The sequence below is a fragment of the Ictalurus furcatus genome, chromosome 29, assembly GCF_023375685.1.
Source record: "Ictalurus furcatus strain D&B chromosome 29, Billie_1.0, whole genome shotgun sequence".
NCBI classification, from domain to species: Eukaryota; Metazoa; Chordata; class Actinopteri; order Siluriformes; family Ictaluridae; genus Ictalurus; species Ictalurus furcatus.
The window spans coordinates 8327534-8345742 of record NC_071283.1 but is presented as its reverse complement, the minus strand read 5'-3'; the positions used below and the strand labels follow the sequence as shown (position 1 = coordinate 8345742).

Below are 18209 nucleotides of genomic sequence, written 5' to 3'. Positions count from 1 at the left end.
GTGTGGCAGTGTTGCATAACTGTGATAACGTGTCATATGAGATTACTAGAAAAATCACTTGCTAAAGATGCTCTGCAGTTTCTCAACTTGAAACTTGGTGAAAACCCGCTGTGTAACACTGCTGGGACAGTGTAATACCTTTTACAATCTTTAAAATGTTTATGCATATTTCCCTTTGCACTTAAGTAAAGTGTTTAATTTTACTATTTATAATATTACTATGAAAACCTATGTTACTGTCATGTCACCTGTTATGTATTTCTCGGACAGTAAATTAGAGCATTCTGATGCTTGGCATGTCACATCACCATCATGTGACTCTGACATATCATCATCATGTGACTTTGACATACCAGAAAAACACTGAGCTACAAAGTCAGGTGCCTGATGTTCTTATATATGTTACTCTGAGAAGTGTACAACCTTATGTACACAAGGATCCGTCACTTTACTCAGATGTTATGTCAATTTAAACATGAACTGGTTGTTATAAATATTCATAAAAGTTTATTTCAGTTCTCATAAGACATGATAGAATGCCTTTGAAGAAAAAGTGCTTTTTTACCCACTTCTGCCCCAGTAATTATTTAAATGGGTATAAATTGATCCATTTAAAAACTTTTACATGAAACTGGCTCTAGAAACATTACTGATTCAACAAATCAAGTTCTGTTCTGTTCTCTGTGTGAGGAAATTGTGGTTAATTATTCCCAAGCACAAAATTGGATGAGCTTCATTATTGTAATGATTACGTACTTTAATTTGAGAAAAGACATGACATGGGCGATACTGAATAAACTGAGAAGTTGGCAGTGGAGATGGCTTTTACAGAAATGGCTAAATTGAATTAAAGAATAATTTACTTCCATTTTGGACCACAACAACATCTTAACAACATCAGCGAGTAGCCACATGCTGATAGGCCGACTAAACAAGAAAATTTGATCAATGAGCCTCAGTGAAACAAGAATAACAAATGCCACTGCGAGCACTTGGGCCTGCTGTTTCAAAATAGTCTAATAGAATAAAAAAATAAAGGTTTTTGTGTACTGTTTTTGGAGTATCATGGCTCAGTAATGGCTGCCCTGAAGAGAACTGAGAGACGAAACTCAGCTCATTGATGACTTACTGAAAAAAATATAGCTTTTTTAAAGAAATCCGAATAGTTGTGTGAATAATGTTAACATGCAGGATGCTTGTAGGTTTAACTCAATGTCAATACCCAAATTGCCTGTACTGCCAGATCTCTCTGGTACTGAATTGTCTATGGTACAACAAAATAGTTTGAAAGAGTTGTTAACTTCCTTTTCTGATATTTTCTATTTTTGGAGTATCATGGCTCAGTAATGGCTACTCTGGATAGAACTGAGAGACAAAACTCAGCTCATTGATGACTTACTGAAAAAAAGAGCTTTTATTATTTTATTTTTTTAAGGAAATCCAAATAGTACAATAGACATGGGGACTCGCCCCACTTCAAGGAGGACCTGCTTCCTAAACAGAGCACAGCCCCTTTTGAGTGCCCCTAGAGAGTGTTCTTGGCAATGGCATTGAGAGTGCGCACTTTGCCCACATCGGCCACCTTGAGCGAATACTCGGGTGCTGTGAGTGAGGCTCCCATACTCACACTGGAGTTCCTGTCGAGAAGAAGGAACAAGACATGAAAAGGAATTTCAGCAATCATTTCTATACATAACTAGGAAATGTGATTTGAAAGTGAGATCTAACATGAACAAGAATTCCTCCATTCCTCATCTTACCTGAATTTCATGGCCGAGTCTTTAGTGGAACGTGCCGAGCAGTGGAACTCCTGGGCACCAGAGCCTTCGAGTATCCTCTGCAGGTTACGCTCAGTGATGCCTCCACCTGCACCCAAAGATTAAACAATTGTGTTTGTTTTTTGGCTATTTTTTAAGACAAATTTACATAGATTTTTTTTTACAGTGACAGCCTTACACTTCTCTTCACATCATGATATTAGTACTTGTATCCACTCACTGGCCACGTTAAAAGGAACACCTGTACCCCTGCTCATGCAATTATCCAATCTGCCAATCAAGTATCAGCAGCGCAATGCATAAAGTCATACACATACAGGTCAAGAGCTTCAGTTAATGTTCACATCAAACATTAGAAAGGGGAAGAAATGCGAACTTAATGATCTTAACTGTGGCATGGTAGCTGATTTCAGGTGGGCTGGTTTGAGTATTTCAAAAACGGCTGATCTCCTGAGATTTTCACACACATCAGTTTATATACTTTACACAGAATGGTGTGAAAAACAAAAAATATCCAGAATTCAGAGGAGAATGGCCAGACTGACAGGGAGGCAACAAGTAACTCAAATAAACATCAATGCTGAAGCTTGAGGTGGATGGGCTACAACAGCAGATCACATCAAGTTCCACTCCTATCAGTAAAAAAACAGGAATTAGGGGCAACTGTGGGCACAGAGGCACTGAAACTGGATAGTTGAAGAATGGAAAAATGTGGCCTGGTCTTCAAACTACAAACATGGCCGAAGAGGACTACACTTCCTGCACACGCACCTTCGCCTTCTCCGCGGTTCTAAATACACACACCTGCATCCAATCTCACACACACTCACTAACACAGTATAAAAGAGACTTTGTGAACATTTAGACTTTGCGAAGTATACGTTCAGCTGCCTAGTCTCTATCATTGTCCAAGCCTTATATCGTGTTTGCCTATCTAATCTTTGAGCTTTGTTTACTCTATTGACCTCGATTCCCTGCCCTGCCTAGTTCTGGCTGTTTGCCTGATCGCCTGACCTCTGCCTGCACTTTTGATTATTGATTTCTGCCTCATCCTTGAACTTTATTTGATTAAACTGCCAAACCTGCACTTGCTTCTGTCTCAGCCTCCATTCCGTGACAACGTGATGGCACAAAACTGTTATTTAATAATTTAAGGCACAATCTACTGTCAAACAATTATTCCATATGAATAACGCTGCCATAAAATACCATTATAACAGTTCCACTGAAAATTACTGAAATAACATTTTAATCAAAGTAGGGGAAATTACACCTTATATTACAAATCCTGATCTACTTTTCTTTTGCTGTACACTCCAGAGGCTCACCGACTCTCACCTCCACATCTCTGTGTTTATAGTGTAGCTATCTGGCTAGTACCCAGATTACCCAGATGAGGATGGGTTCCCTTCTGAGTCGGGTTCCTCTCAAGGTTTCTTCCTCTTAAAACATCTTAGGGAGTTTTTCCTTGCCACCGTCGCCACTCAGTGGCTTGCTCAGTTGGGATAAATTCGCACCTTTAATATCTGTATACCATGTTGATATTTCTGTAAAGCTGCTTTGAGACAATGTCTATTGTAAAAAGCGCTATACAAATAAAATTGAATTGAATTGAATAGTAGCTTTCTAACAAAAATGGGAATAATGCATAATCACAACTGGCTAATTCAAAAAAAATTATAATTCGACACAACCGTTCTAGCGTATATGATTATATGGATGGTAATGCAATGATACAATTGACTTGAAGTACATCTTTAATCATTTGCAACAACAAAGGTGCTACACACTGGTAAAGTAAATGTCAAAATTCTTACCTGGCATTATAATTATTCTGTCTTTTGCCTGTCAGAAAAAAAGAGATAGGAAACAGCATACATTATTAAATACAGATTCACGTCGTTACGCTTAGAAAGGATGTGTTAAATATCCTACACACTTTTTGTGTCATTACAATTATCCAATAAATGTGTTAAAAAAGGAAAAAAAATTCCCAGAAGTGATCAACACAATATGTTAAATTATTGCCCAATCAAATTGCGGACTGAGCTGTCGACATCATCATCCAACTTTGCTTTGACCTTTTGATTGTGACTGTGGAGTCAGAGTCCTGAGGCGAGGAAACCAAATGACCACAGGTGAGTTAGCTTTCAGCACTATTTAGCGTTAATGCTGCTGAAAATGCCTGGCTGAGTTTGTGATATTTAGACAGGGAGCTCTCGAAAGTGTATTAATTGGTTAAAACAGTAACTCAGTGAGTGATAATTAACTTTACCTATCGCGACAGCTTCAACAGTGATTATCATGTACTGCTTCCTCAGTGCTGCCGTTACACTACTAGAATCATGTGTTTATGTTGGCTGTGAAATATGGACTGAGGTTATTCTATAATTCTCTGGGTCTGCAGCTTATGAATATAAATTGATATTGATATTTCTGTTGAATAAATGATTGAAAAAGCTAATTTTCCTTGTGGAGTTGTTCAAGTATATAAACTTTATTAATAGGCACTGTTTAAAAAATGATCAAATGTTTACTTGTCCAAATATGTCAAAAAAAGCCATGGGTGTACTTATTTTTTCACATGACTACACACACACATATACCACACACACACACACACACACACACACACACTAAACAAGATACATCTTACACACTACATAATCTCAGAATATTTTCAGGAACACATTAATAAAATATTAATAACGTATAACAGCGTTAAATCAGTGATTACCTTTGCTGAATAATTAGTCAACTTTTTGTTAAACCTTAGTTCTTGCTAAGTAATACATTAAACATTTTGTTAACTGATCATCTGGATTATTACTACTTATCTACTCACTAAATATCTACTAACTGCTGGTTATTATTAGAACGTCAGTAAACTGATAATAGGTTTGTTCTTGGAGTGTAACACAATGCTACTATCAGTAATCTATTTAGTGGTCAAAGTACAGTGGATATAAAAAGTCTACACACCCCAGTTAAAATGACAGGTTTTTATGAAGTAAAAAAAAATAAACGAAAATGAAAGATAAGTCATGTCAGAACTTTTTCCCACCCTCAACATGAAATTACAATGTATAAAAATTAAGTGAAAAAACAAGTCAGAAACGTTTTAGGGAAAAATAAAGTTACAATAACCTGGTTGTAGAAGTTACACACCATTTTATAATTGGGGATGTGGCTGTGTTTAGAATGAACCAATCACATTCAATCTCATGTTCAAAAGTAATTATCATACAGCGGGCATCATATAAATAATTCTGATTAACCCCAAATAAAGACCAGATGTTTCTGTATGATTTTCTTCACATCTTCTTGGTTTCATCTGACTGCTGAATCCATGGTCTGCAATGAGCTGACAAAGTCTGCATGGTATCTTACTTGTTGAAAGATATCAATCAGGAGAGGGGTATAAAAGAATTTCCAAAACATTAGATGTACCATGGAACACCATAAAGACCATCATCAACAAGTGGAGAAAATGGAGCACCACAGTGACATCACCAAGAACAAGACGTCCCTCCAAAATTTACAAAAAATGGAGAAGACAAATCTTACCAGGGAGGCTGCCAAGAGACCTATGGCAACATTAAAGGAGCTGCAGGATTATATGACAAGTACTGACTCCTCTCTGCATGTGGCAACAATCTCTTGTATGCTTCACATCTGGGCTATGAGGTAGGGCTGCTAGATGGATGCCCTTTCTCACAAAAAACATCCAAGCTCAACTAAATCACCCCAGACCATGTGGCAAAATGTGTTATTGTCTGATGAGACCAATTCCAAAAGGTATGTTTGGTGCAAAAAAAGCACAGCAACAAAAGATCACCATGCCTACTGTGAAGCATGGTAGTGGCAGCATCGTTCTTTAGGGCTGCTTTTCTTCAGCCAGAGCTGAGGCATTTATCAAGGTGGAGGGAATCATTAATAGCTACGAATACCAGTTAACTTCACAGCAAAACATTCAGGGACCTGCTAGTAAACTGAAGATGAAAAGAAATGTCACCTTTCAGCATGACAATGACCCAAAGCATACATCCAAATCAACAAAGGAACAGCTTAACCAAAAGAAGATCAATGTTTTTGAATGACTGTGGGGTGACCCAAAGCAGCTGTGCACAGGAGATGTGCATCTAGAATGTTCGGATTTAGAATGTTTTGGCAAGAAAGAGTGGGAAAATATGGCCAAGTCAAGATGTGCCACACTGTCTACAAAGACTGAGTGGTCTAATAAAATCAAAAGTTGCTTCAAGAAAGTTTTAGTTTAGGGTTGTGCACACTTATGCAACTAGGCAATTATAAGCTTTTTATTTTTCCTTTTTTCTCTAAAAATGTCTGATTGTTTTTTACTTTATTTGTATACTTTGTAATTTCACATTAAAGGTGGGTAAAGTTTTGACATGATTTATCTTGGGTTCATTTTTTTACTTCACAAAAACCTGCCATTTTAACAAGGGTGTGTAGACTTTTTTATATCCATTGTATTTGTCTGTGTCACTTGTAAACCCTACCACGATACCCCCAGAAACACTGCAAACCACTGAACAAAACCCAAAGCTATTGTAAAAAGACGTGATTATACAACAACTAATAGCAATTTGCAGAGCATGTTTGTTCACTTTAGTATTTTTCTTTTTCGAGCAAGTTTGTACAGGAATATAAAATAATTGTGGTTTAATTTTGGCGCTTAGTAAGGCTGTGTTTAGGTTGGGCTAGAGAAAACCACTGATGATTAAAAAAAAATTATCATGTTAATGAACTTGGCTCTAGGCTGCATTGCATGAAAGTAAAGCTCCCACTAATGCTTTTCAAAACAAAAACAGTGTACCTCCTATTCGTATCATATATTAATATATCTAGAACATTATCAATTCAATCCGAATGTATTCGTATACAGTTACATCCTTAAGAGGTAGAAATGGCAGGACTGTCAGCATGGTCTGTGAGTTCTTGCTATATCAGTTTTTACTGGTCCCAACTAGAGATCTGTGTGGGTTTTTATCAGTTATTATTTTTGTTTGTACATACTCACAATATTTTTGAATGAATTTATTTGGTTCTATTTCCAAAAGAATATAAACATATAAATATAAACCAGTAGCCCAATTTAAACGACCATGACCGCAATGCAGAAGTTTAAGGAGCGCCGCACATTCATGTCCCTGAACTCTTGTCTCTGTCTTGATTATGCCCGTTTGCCGATTACCCGACCCCTCGCTTGTTTGATGACCACCTTTTTGTCTTCCATATTGGATTTGTCTGCATGCCTCTCTTCTAATAAAGCTTTAACTGCACATGCATCCATCTCAATATCCATTACATGACAGAAGACTTCACCCACACCATGGATGTAGCAGGAAAGTGGAAGAGACCTCATGCCAGGGTAACCAGGAAAACTGTGCCAGCTATTGACTCGATCCAGTTCCCCCAGTGGACAGTGATAGAACTCCCGGACCCGTATGATGGGTTTTTTGGTTATCCGCCAGTGGGCATAGTTTCTAGTCACCACGAGATCCAGTGGACTTAATGACGTAACTCAGTTTGTGGGACTATTTCTGAAGATATTCTGGGAATACAGAATGTAAAACCGACCTGAAAAATACTTGAGGGTGGGGGTCAGCCTGTCAGATAAACTTGTCATGCTATTCACCATCTACTATGAGCAGGCAGACAGCGCGGCCTCCACAGCCCAGCTCCAGTCCCAGGCCAACAGGGCAACTTCCTCATCTACAGAGCTCCAGCCTGAGACCCACAAAGTGGTGTCCCCTACAGAGCTCCAGCCTGAGACCCACGAGGTGGTCTCTGATGCAGAGCTCCAGCCAGAGGTCAATGTGGCAACCTCATCTCCTGAGCTCCAGGCTGAGACCCACGAGGTGGTCTTCCCTGCGGAGCTCCAGCCGGAGGTCAACGAGGCGACGTCATCTCCAGAGCTCCAGCCTGAGACCAACAAGGTGGTCTTCCCTGCAGAGCTCCAGATGGAGGTCAACATGACGACCTCATCTCCAGAGCACCAGTCTGCGACCCACGAGATGGTCTCCCCTGCAGAGCTCCAGATGGAGGTCAATGTGACAACCTCATCTCCAGAGCTCCAGTCTGAGACCCACAAGATGGTCTCCCCTGCAGAGTTCCAGCTGGAGGTCAACGTGGTGACCTCATCTCCAGAGCTTCAGCCTGAGACCCACAAAGTGGTCTCCCCTGCAGTGCTCCAGCCGGTGGTGAACGTGGCGAACTCATTTCCAGAGCTCCAGCCTGAGACCCACGAGATGGTCTCCCCTGCAAAACTGTCAAAAGGACAAAAAGGAATTTATCAGGGAGGTTGCCAAGAGACTGACAGCAACAATAAAAGAGCTGCATCTGTACAGGTCACTCCCTGCATGTGACAACAATCCCTCGCATTCTTCACATCTGGGCTATGGGGCAGGGGCTAGACAGAAGCACTTTCTCATAAAAGAAAAAAAAAAAACATGGATCGAGCCAAATATCAATTTATTTTGGCACAAAACCTGCAGGCCTCTTTTAGACAGCTGAAGATGAAGATAAGTTTCACCTTCCAGCATGGTAATGACCCAAAGCACAAATCAACAACGTTATCCAAGGAGTGGCTTCAGAAGAAGACATACAAATTTTGGAACGGCCCAGTCAGAGCCCACATCTAAATCCTATTGATCACATGTGGAATTACTTGAAGAGGGCTGTACACAGGAGACCCCATTGCAGTTTAATAGATCTTAAGCATTTTTGCAAAGAATAGTAGAATAAATTGCCAAATAAAAGATGTGCAACGTTGGTAGACGCTTACTCAAAAAGACTGAGTGCTGTACTACAAGCAAAACATGGTGATACAGAGGTAAGGAACCCTTCACCAAATGCATGCAGTAAAAACAATTTACCCAAGCACACAGAACACAGAGCCAACGCTAAAGAAATGATTAGATAATTACAGTGCATTTAAAGTTTTCTGTATTTCTGCATAAATTTGACCTGAAATGTGCTCAGGTCCAAAAACTAGATAAAGAAAACCCAATTAAACAAACAATGCAAACACATTACAGCCTTTACATTTATTTAATCAGCATAATTATCGAATATTAAATATCTTTATCAGAAAAAGTATGTAAACCTCTAAGGGCATGAGGTAATTTAAACAGGTAATTGAAGTCTGGTGTTTCAATCAAGGGGATGGCAATCAGGTGTGAGTTTAGCAGGCCCTCCCATGTTTACATAAACTTAGGTCTTAAATATCTGGTCAAAGTCTGGTCTTCACCACACAGATTTATGAAAGACTGCCATGCCTCGATCAAAGGAGATGCCCGAGGACCTGCTGGAAAAAGGTTATAAAACCATTTCTAAAGAGTTTGGCCTCCACCAATCCATTGTGAGGCAGATGATATACACATAGAGGAAAGTCAGCACCACTGTTACTCTCCCAATGAGTGGGTGTCCAGCAAAAATCACTCCAAGGGCACGGTGAATAATATTACATTAAGTCACAAAGAACCCAGGGTAACATCTAAGGACCATCAGGCCACTCTTGCATTGGAGTAATGTCAATGTTCTACCATCAGGCAAACACCGAACAAGAAATGTGTCCATAGCAGGATTGCATGCAGGAAGCCAGTACTCTCAAAAAAAGAGCACTGCTGTCTGTCTGAAGTTCGTGCAAGACCACTTGGATAAGCCAGAAGCCTACTGGAAGAATATTCTATGGTCAGATGAATCCAAAATAGAACTTTCTGGTTTAAATGAAAAGCGTTATGTTTGGCAAAAACCAAACACTTCACTCCAACATAAGAACCTCATCCCAACTGTGAAGCATGGGGATGGCAGTATCAAGGTTTGGGGCTACTTTGCCGCCTCAGGTCCAGGAAGGCTTGCGATTACTGATGGACCTGTGAATTCTGGACTGTACCAGCAAATTCTACAGGAGAATGTCGGGGTCTCTGGCTGTGAACTGAAGCTTAACTATAAGTGGGTCATATAGCAAGACAACAACCTTAAGCACACAAGTAAGTCCACAAAGTGATGGTTAAATCAGAAAAAAGTTAACATTTTGTAATGGCCATGTCTAAGTCCAGACCCAATAGAATGTTGGGTAGGGACCTAAAAAGAACAGTTCATGCAAGGAAGCCCACCAACATCAGTCGAAGGAGTTGTGCAAGAAGGAATGGAAGCTATTGCTGCTCAAGGGGGTCAAACCAGTTACTGAAAGCAAAAGTTCACAGACTTTTACCTGACAAAGATATTTAGTATTGGACAATTTTGCCAAGTAAACAAATGTAAAAACTACGATGTATTTGTGCCATTTGTTTAATCCAGTCCTCTTTATTCAGATTTAGGACTTAGATGAAAATATGATCAAATTTCAGGTCAAATATATGCAGAAATACAGAAGGGTTCACAAACTTTCTAGCAGCACTGTCTATAAATAACTAGTTTAAGACATTTCGTGTATTGCATCCAATATTTATTTTTTCTTTCATATGCTAATATCCAGAGAACATGGTACTTCTGCAGTACTACAGCTCTGTCCTTTGGCTCAGTTTGCAGTGATGAGTCACTTTAGCAGGTTGTATGCTGAAAAATAAATATTGCCCGCAACCCCCTTCCCCCGCATAGCATTCAGAGCATTCAGATAAAATCAGTTATTAGTACTGAACTATGGATATTTTGTGATTTGATTGATCTGTTAAGGTCAGTAAATATCCTGTTACTGAGACCTGTTCCACGAGGCGTTTGATGACGGGTAAACCCTCCAAAGCCGAGCTGTCACAGCCGCTTGTCAAAATCCTCTCGAAGCCAAGGGAAACCAGGGTTTCTACGGCAACGGATGGATCATGGACCATATCGAATGCTGAAAAGCACAGTGGAACTTATCTTTCAGAAATTACCTAGCTGATAGCGTCTCAATTATTAAGAATCTTTTCCCAAAAAAATATTTAGTAGTTTACTATGAAACAAGATTTACCTCTATGAAATGTAACTGGCAGAGGCCTACAAGTAGCTGAAACGGAGATGAAACATACACAGTGAATAATGGACTACCATTAATGGACTTGTATACGTTCTGCTTGCAAGATTATGATATTAATTCAGAATTTCTCTAACAGGCAAGAAGATCAACAAAGATCTATTTGTAGTAAAGAGTCAATGTTGTCTGAAATGAAATGTGTAGAACAGTACAACCACAAACAATCAGCATAATTTCTTCAACTACAGCATCTGTGTCCTCACAGCATATAACATCCCGATCTGTCACTATCCACTGTGGTGTGAATTACATTTACTATTTATTTATATTTAATGAGTTTTCCTGTATACTCTTCCTTTTTATTTATCTCTTTGCAATATTTACTTGACAGGTCAAGCAAGTCCCTGTGCTATTCCTCAAATCTCCAAATTGCTTTTACATTCGCCTTGCCGTTTGCATTTATAGAAGTATAAATCATCTGAAACTCCCAATAAAATGTGTGCAGGAGTTCCTTAATATTCATTGGGATTTTTTTCCCCAAAATTCATATTACTTGTTCGCTGTATGTGTACTGGTGAAATTTAATGTATGGAAAACAATGTCTTTAAAACGCAAGCAAATACAATTTAATCAAACTATAATTAATCACGAACAGGTTCCACTATGCATTTCACAAGATGCTAACTGGTCCTCACTACCTGCCATTGCTAGTCAAATTAGCACTTGATGTATCGCTTTGATCCTCCATCCAGGACCGTGATGCAGAATTTACCCAGGAGCTCCATGCAGAGCTCAGCGTCGACTCGTCCGTCCTCGGTCAGTGCCCCCAGCACAAAACCATCAGCCCCGTGTCTCTTCAGCAGCTCTATGTCTCTCCTCAACACCTCCACTTCCCGCTCAGAGTAGAGGAAGTCACCTCCTCGAGGTCGGATCATCACGTACACAGGGATCTGCACGTTCTCCTTGACCACCTGCAGCAGACCTGTGGAAGGGGAGTTCATATGTATTAAAATAGCTGCAAGCAGCGATGTATGGGTTCCAGGCACCATTCACAAATAGCACATAAGACTTTATTTTATTACTTCTTTATTTTTTGGGCCTGCCACCACCACCCCATTTTGATCAGACTTTAATCATTTTATTTCATTCATATTTGCAGGTGAGTTGCACTTTGTATTTAAAAGTTAGTATGGGTGAGTGTTGGGTGTAGAACATAACAGAGAGTAGGGCTGCACAATTAATCGAATATCGATCGCGATTAGGATTTTGACTGCCCACGATTAAATGAACATGACTGCGATATTAAGGTTTAAAGTTCGTCCTCCGCTCATAGAAAACTCCGCTGCATATCAAATCAAGTGCTTCCTACACTACAGTCAATCACATAGAGCGGCACAGGGATTACGTAATTTTGTAGTGCCAAAACCAGAAACGGAGTTAGCATTTTAGCCCTCGAGCTGCCAGCTGCGCTTCGAGCTCCAGCGCTTGCGTGAGGGGAAATCATGAAATTAGCACAATGCTAAATGGCACTACAGAGGTTGTTGGGGACATTAAACATCATCATGCTGAACGGGAAAAAACTTTGCAGATAAACTCAGGGCTCTACAGTGCGACCATTTCACTCGCATTTGTGACTGAAAAGTATTTTGTGCGACTGTGAATAAATATTTATTTGCACCGGTGCGAGTGACCTGTTCGGAGTTGTAGAATACAATCGGAATCAAAACTACAGGAAGTCCAAAATACATCTACACCGCGCAACAGTTACTTTCACACTGCTTTTCATCTCCTCAGTCAACCGAACAAGTGTGGAAATATTGCAAAGAAGCCATTATGATGACAGGTAATTCTGAACATCTGCTTCAACTTCCTGATTTCACAAACCGCCATCTTTTATTGATCCCGCAAAATAACCTGAATTTTTCACCTGCTCGTGTAGAAACAGCATTGGGCGGAGTAAATTAATAATCATGCTAACACTACAAGGTGGGTTTAATTCAAACTTCTTTATTAAAAAATTCCTCACCAATCACAATCAAGAGGAGCAACTGTTCGGTTTGTAAACATACAGCACGCTATCCCCCAAAACACAATATTATCAGCAGACATGGACACTGTACTGGGGGAACCAATCTAAAACTGTTAAACAGAAATAAAACTACTAAAATGTAAAGACAGAAAATGTGCTTAGTTGTAAATAAATCATTTAATATAAAAATAGATATTATAATAACTTCATTAGATATAAATAAAATGAGAAATGAAATAATGTTTAATTACTATGGGTTGCATTTAATATCAATTTGACATTAAGATTAGTTCACTATTTCCTTAGAAAGCTATTAGCCTTTTTCCTAATATGGATCATGCTTGTGTTAGTCTACTTTAAATTAGGACTCTTTATTGTTTAAGATATTTAAAAATAAATATTTTATGCTTGTTTATTTATCAATTAACCAACAGTATCTCATTGCTATTATTTTAACTCAATTAATAGTGACCACGAGCAGAGAGCTTACATTTAACTGTTTATGACAGACCTCCTGATTAAAGTTTAAACAAAAAAAGATTGGTATCTGGATCGGTATTGGCTGTAAAAATCCTGATCGGCGCGTCAGTAATGAACACCATTAAACTAAAGTGCTTTGCATCTGACGGGTAAATGAACTCACCCAATCACATCCTATATGAGATTATTCAGACATCTACACAATATACACAGAGCGGTTCGAGAACTGACTCCAGCCCAGAACCATGACAGTGGAAAATGTCTAATAGTGTAGCTTTAAATATATTTAAGAGGAGCAGACTTCAAAGACTGAACATTGTATTTATTTACAAGGTGGAACAGGTTAACAGTTGTTTTTTGCATACAGTCTGTAAAATTAACTAAAAATATTAAATTTAGTTTTTCAGAAGGTAAATTAATTTGTCATGGCTCATACTATGTTCCTATATTCTGTCATAATTGACCAGCTGAAGTTTCCTCATGCCTACTTGTGTGTTATATTGTGGCATGAGAAAACTTAATAAATGTGAAAGTGCAATAAAAATATGTTGTCACTAAAATCAATTAATAATCATGATAAATAATCAAGATCTCAATATTGATCAAAATAATCGGGATTATCATTTTGGCCATAATCGTGCAGCCCTAACAGAGAGGATAGATATTAAGGCAAAGCAGTACCCAAGGCAAGACAGTAGACGCAGCAAGGATATAGTACTTATCAGGGTGGTTGGTTGGGGTGGGATGAGGGGTGGGTCTGGGAAGGGTGTGCAAAGAGTAGTATTTGAAATGCCGGATGAGTTGATTAATATTTAGAACACCCACTTTGCTTTCAGTGAATGTTATGTGCATGCTGTGTGCATGCTGTGTGCATGCTTTGTGTAAATTCGCTGCGTGTGTTTGTGAGTTTCCTGTTTGAGATGTGTAGTATGGCTTTGATTATGTGGTTGGTCTGTAGAAGCTGTATTGTTGGCTATTGCAAGGTGATTCCATGGTGTATGTAGGGTTCTCAGTGGTGTCCAAATAGAGTTAAATTTGGTAGTTTTATTTTTGATTGAGGCAGAGAGCTTTTCCATTGTTATGTAGTCGATTATTTTTGATTAAGTTTTTCCAATGGGTGATATTAATGTTATTCTTTGATTTCCAGTTTGGAAGTATGGTTTTCTTGAGATTTATAAGGATTTATTTTAGACAATATATATTATACTAGGAATATGGGTTCTTGTGTATTTAGAGTAAATAATTTAAGAAAAAAAACCTCTTTTTAATGATTTGACATTTTTAGTCTATTAACGCCACTATTCCAATGAAAATTCTAAAAATATTAGATGAAAGATAAGAAACTAGCATGTACACAAACATAAAAGTAATTGTGACATAATGCCTCCTTTTTAAATAAAATGTTAAAGACCTTTCTTCTATTTAGATTTTTCACCTTTTTGAAATGTGTATCAGATCAGATGCAAGTAAAATAAAACTCAAACAGAAATCAAAATATATGAGACAAGTCAATCAAAATAAATAAATAAAAAAAATTTAAAAACCGAACAAAAAAAAACCCTATAATTAAATACATTTACAATCCGTCTGTAAATACCAGAAATGACTAGATCAGCACTCCCATCAGCCACTCTACCTCACCTTATCACGTCACATGACTGTCTGCACCTGATTCATATTTGGGGTGAATGAGCACTTGTATATACACGTCATGTTTTGCACTGCACCCATTGTCTTATGGTTAATGTACATTTCCTAGCCTTCGATTTTTTATTAAACTTTATCTGCACTTGCATCCGTCCTCACCTCTGTTACCTAACCCAATCACACAACAACCAGGTTCTGGATTAAAAAACAACAACAACAACAACAACAACAACAAGATGAATGCAAAACAACCCCTGAGGCACACGCTGAGATTGCCTTATCGTAACAAAAGCATGCCGCTTGTAGTTTTCATTTGTTTTTAGTGCAAGGATATGTGGTGCCTTTAATCATAAAGTTCATAATGATGACATTAGACACACAGGTATTTGTCTACTCACCAACACTGGGTGTGATGCCACCTTCAATAAGACTGGAGCACAGCTCAAGACGGCCAGCACCTGCATCCACAATGAGAACAACGTTAAATACCCATTTTTATTAGCACACGTGTCTGTAAAATTACTGTGATGACAACATGATGTTTAGAGGACTGACAGTAAATAGACGATAATTATTTAGATGTGGGTGTGAACACGCATTTGCAATTGTACCTCCCCTTTCTGCGTTTATTGCGGACTCAACTGAATCCACACATACCTCCATCAGGAAGCCTTCTGACATCCTGCAAAAGTGTAACGGCAAAGAGAAAAAAAGCTGTTTAAGGTTTTGAGACAAACCTAGTAAAAATAATACATTCAAAACCCCTTTGATTTAATTCCTCAAAATAGTCATCAAATGTAGAGCTTGACTGTGTATAATCTGAACTACAGGTGTGATTATATATCACTATGACATGATCTCAAAGCAAATTGGAAGTGATTCTATGATTGAAATAGCAGATAAACATTCTGCAAAACTAAACTAAACATTTCAGACTCATCAGCACAACCCGACCTAAATTTAGTCCGCCCAGGATGTTTGTTTTTTTGAGATAGTTGCGGCCAAAAACGCTTGATTTTGATGCTGCTTTTTTTTTCTTCAAAATTTGTGATGCAATTTGCAGTTTTTTTGTGCCTTTTGGCAGAAAGCTACATGAATTGGCGTAATCGCAATTGCAGGAAATTATTTTGCATGTGAATCGAAGAGGGCTTTGACTGAATGTGCGTTGTGATGATGTCACATGACGTGTAATGGTCCAAATATGAAGAAAATTAGCCGTAGTAATTTTGAAAAATTGCTAGCTCCTCCGAATACTACAGAGTTTCCTTTGATTTTGCGCTAATTTCTGCGATCGCAAAATCCTGGAGGGACTGTAAATTTGTCATTCTTGTAACTACATATGTTTTCTATACATTTCACTGTAATAAGTAAATGACTCATGGCAGGTCTGTGAGGAACAACACAAGACGGGCCACGCCATTATACAAAACTAATCCATGCTGAGTTAAGGTCTGCCTTAACAAAGTGGAATATTTTCCTAGCATTCTCGTAAGTGTTTTCTACCTCTTATACCACAGGAATTTAGTAATGAAAAACACACCATGCATTTTTACCATTTATAGTTACATTTAATGTTCCTGTTTTCCCTTACGTTATCGCAGATATAAACATAAGTCTTAAGTCATTCCCTTACCAGCCTCGTTTTTTTTTAAATTTCTTTTCACTCACTTGAAGTTCAAAAAAAAAAAAAAAAATTAAAAATAAAAATGCAGCATGTCACGTTAACAATAAACTGCAAACTGTGAACTCCTCCATTCTGAAGACGCTCACGTTTCGGAAAACTTCGAGTTAGAGTTTTCCCTCTGACTGTCCATAAATATTGAATAAATATCTCCTTACAGAGAACGTCACCATATTGATTGTGCATTTTTCTTTGTTAAACTTTTTAACACTTAAAAAAAATTATTTATTTTTATGCTTAGAAACAAACGGTCCTGTGTATAAGTTGTTCCTCAATTAATTAATTCCTTAATTGTTTCTTATTTGAATGACTGCATTAATATAAACCTGTGATTTACGTTACAGGCGGAACTACTCTCAGAGCAGCTGTTCATCCATCCATCCATCCATCCATCCATCCTCCACCGCTTACTCCTTTTCAGGGTCACGGGGAACCTGGAGCCTATCCCAGGGAGCCTATCCCAGGGCGCATCGGGCACAAGGCGGGGTACACCCAGGACAGGGTGCCAGTCCAGCACAGGGCACAATCACATACACACTCACACACTACGGACACTTTAGACACGCCAATCAGCCTACCATGCATGTCTTTGGACTGGGGGAGGAACCCCCAGCACGGGGAGAACATGCAAACTCCGCACACACATGGCCCGGACCCAGAAGGTGTGAGGCGAACGTGCTAACCACTAAGCCACCGTGTGCCCAGAGCTGCTGTTATATAGAAAATTAATCCACACCCGAGTCGAGAAATCAGCCGCATTCTGCTAGAAGGAAAAATATTATTAATGGTGAACTGCTGAATAATAAGCTGGTAGTTGAAGTCCATGGTTCTCAGATTGGGGTTCTGGGAATCCTAGGAGGTCTGTGAGATTTTCATTTTGTTAGTGTTACTTATTTTTTTTTAGTAAAAAAATTTTTTAAAAAAATTGAAAGCGTGTCAGCAATCAATTAACTTGCTTTTTTTTTTTTTGAAATACCATATTCACCTGTAGAGTCTTGCCTTAAGATACATATAGTACAGAATTAAGCCATGTATGGCAAGTCGCCACTACACAAACTGCGCATGCGCATCAGATTTCCTATACGTGAAACGTTTTTTCGTATTATTAGTAGCTAAATGAAAACTATTAAACGTTAACTTTGTTTGCAGTCATCGTCTCACTGCGTTGAACATCCCTTATCATTTGTAATTAGAGTGAAATTCTGTGCAAAATTCACACACAAAAAAGTGTAGGAACTCTTCCAAGCTGCCCTGTTTAATGTTAGCTGAAGAGTGTGTTAGCCAGCAGGACCTGCTCAGTTCAGCTGCGGTGGAACCGTATTCACATTTAACGACCGATTTTGCAGTGTGATTTTATACTTTTTTTTTTTTTTTTTTTTTTTAAATCAAACTTCCATAAAGTGATAAAAAAAAGGGCGGAGGATTATCTTGCTAACACAACACAACACACTGCTTTAATTCCGCTGTCTTTCGATTACCTTGTTACTGTTTTGACTTCACATCAGCGTCCAAGTGTTTTAATATACGACCCAAGACACGACGGCTTGGTTAAATCCCAAATTGCTCCCTGCTCACTATGCCTGTGCACTATAGAAGGTATGAATTAATGGCTTCTGG

The 18209-nt window shown here is 38.6% G+C and overlaps 1 protein-coding gene across 1 annotated transcript; it reads right to left on the bottom strand.

Annotated features, from left to right (window-relative positions):
• Positions 1–1387: 1387 nt before the first annotated feature.
• cutc (cutC copper transporter homolog (E. coli)) lies at positions 1388–18155 on the bottom strand. The gene is made up of 9 exons (XM_053619560.1): positions 18071–18155; positions 15523–15593; positions 15310–15369; positions 11528–11737; positions 10753–10788; positions 10505–10638; positions 3596–3623; positions 1761–1866; positions 1388–1637 (listed from the first exon to the last, which is right to left on the bottom strand). Exons 2-9 carry the CDS (start codon positions 15590–15592, stop codon positions 1526–1528), a joined length of 756 nt encoding a protein of 251 aa, XP_053475535.1. The 5' UTR covers position 15593; positions 18071–18155; the 3' UTR covers positions 1388–1525.
• Positions 18156–18209: the final 54 nt, after the last annotated feature.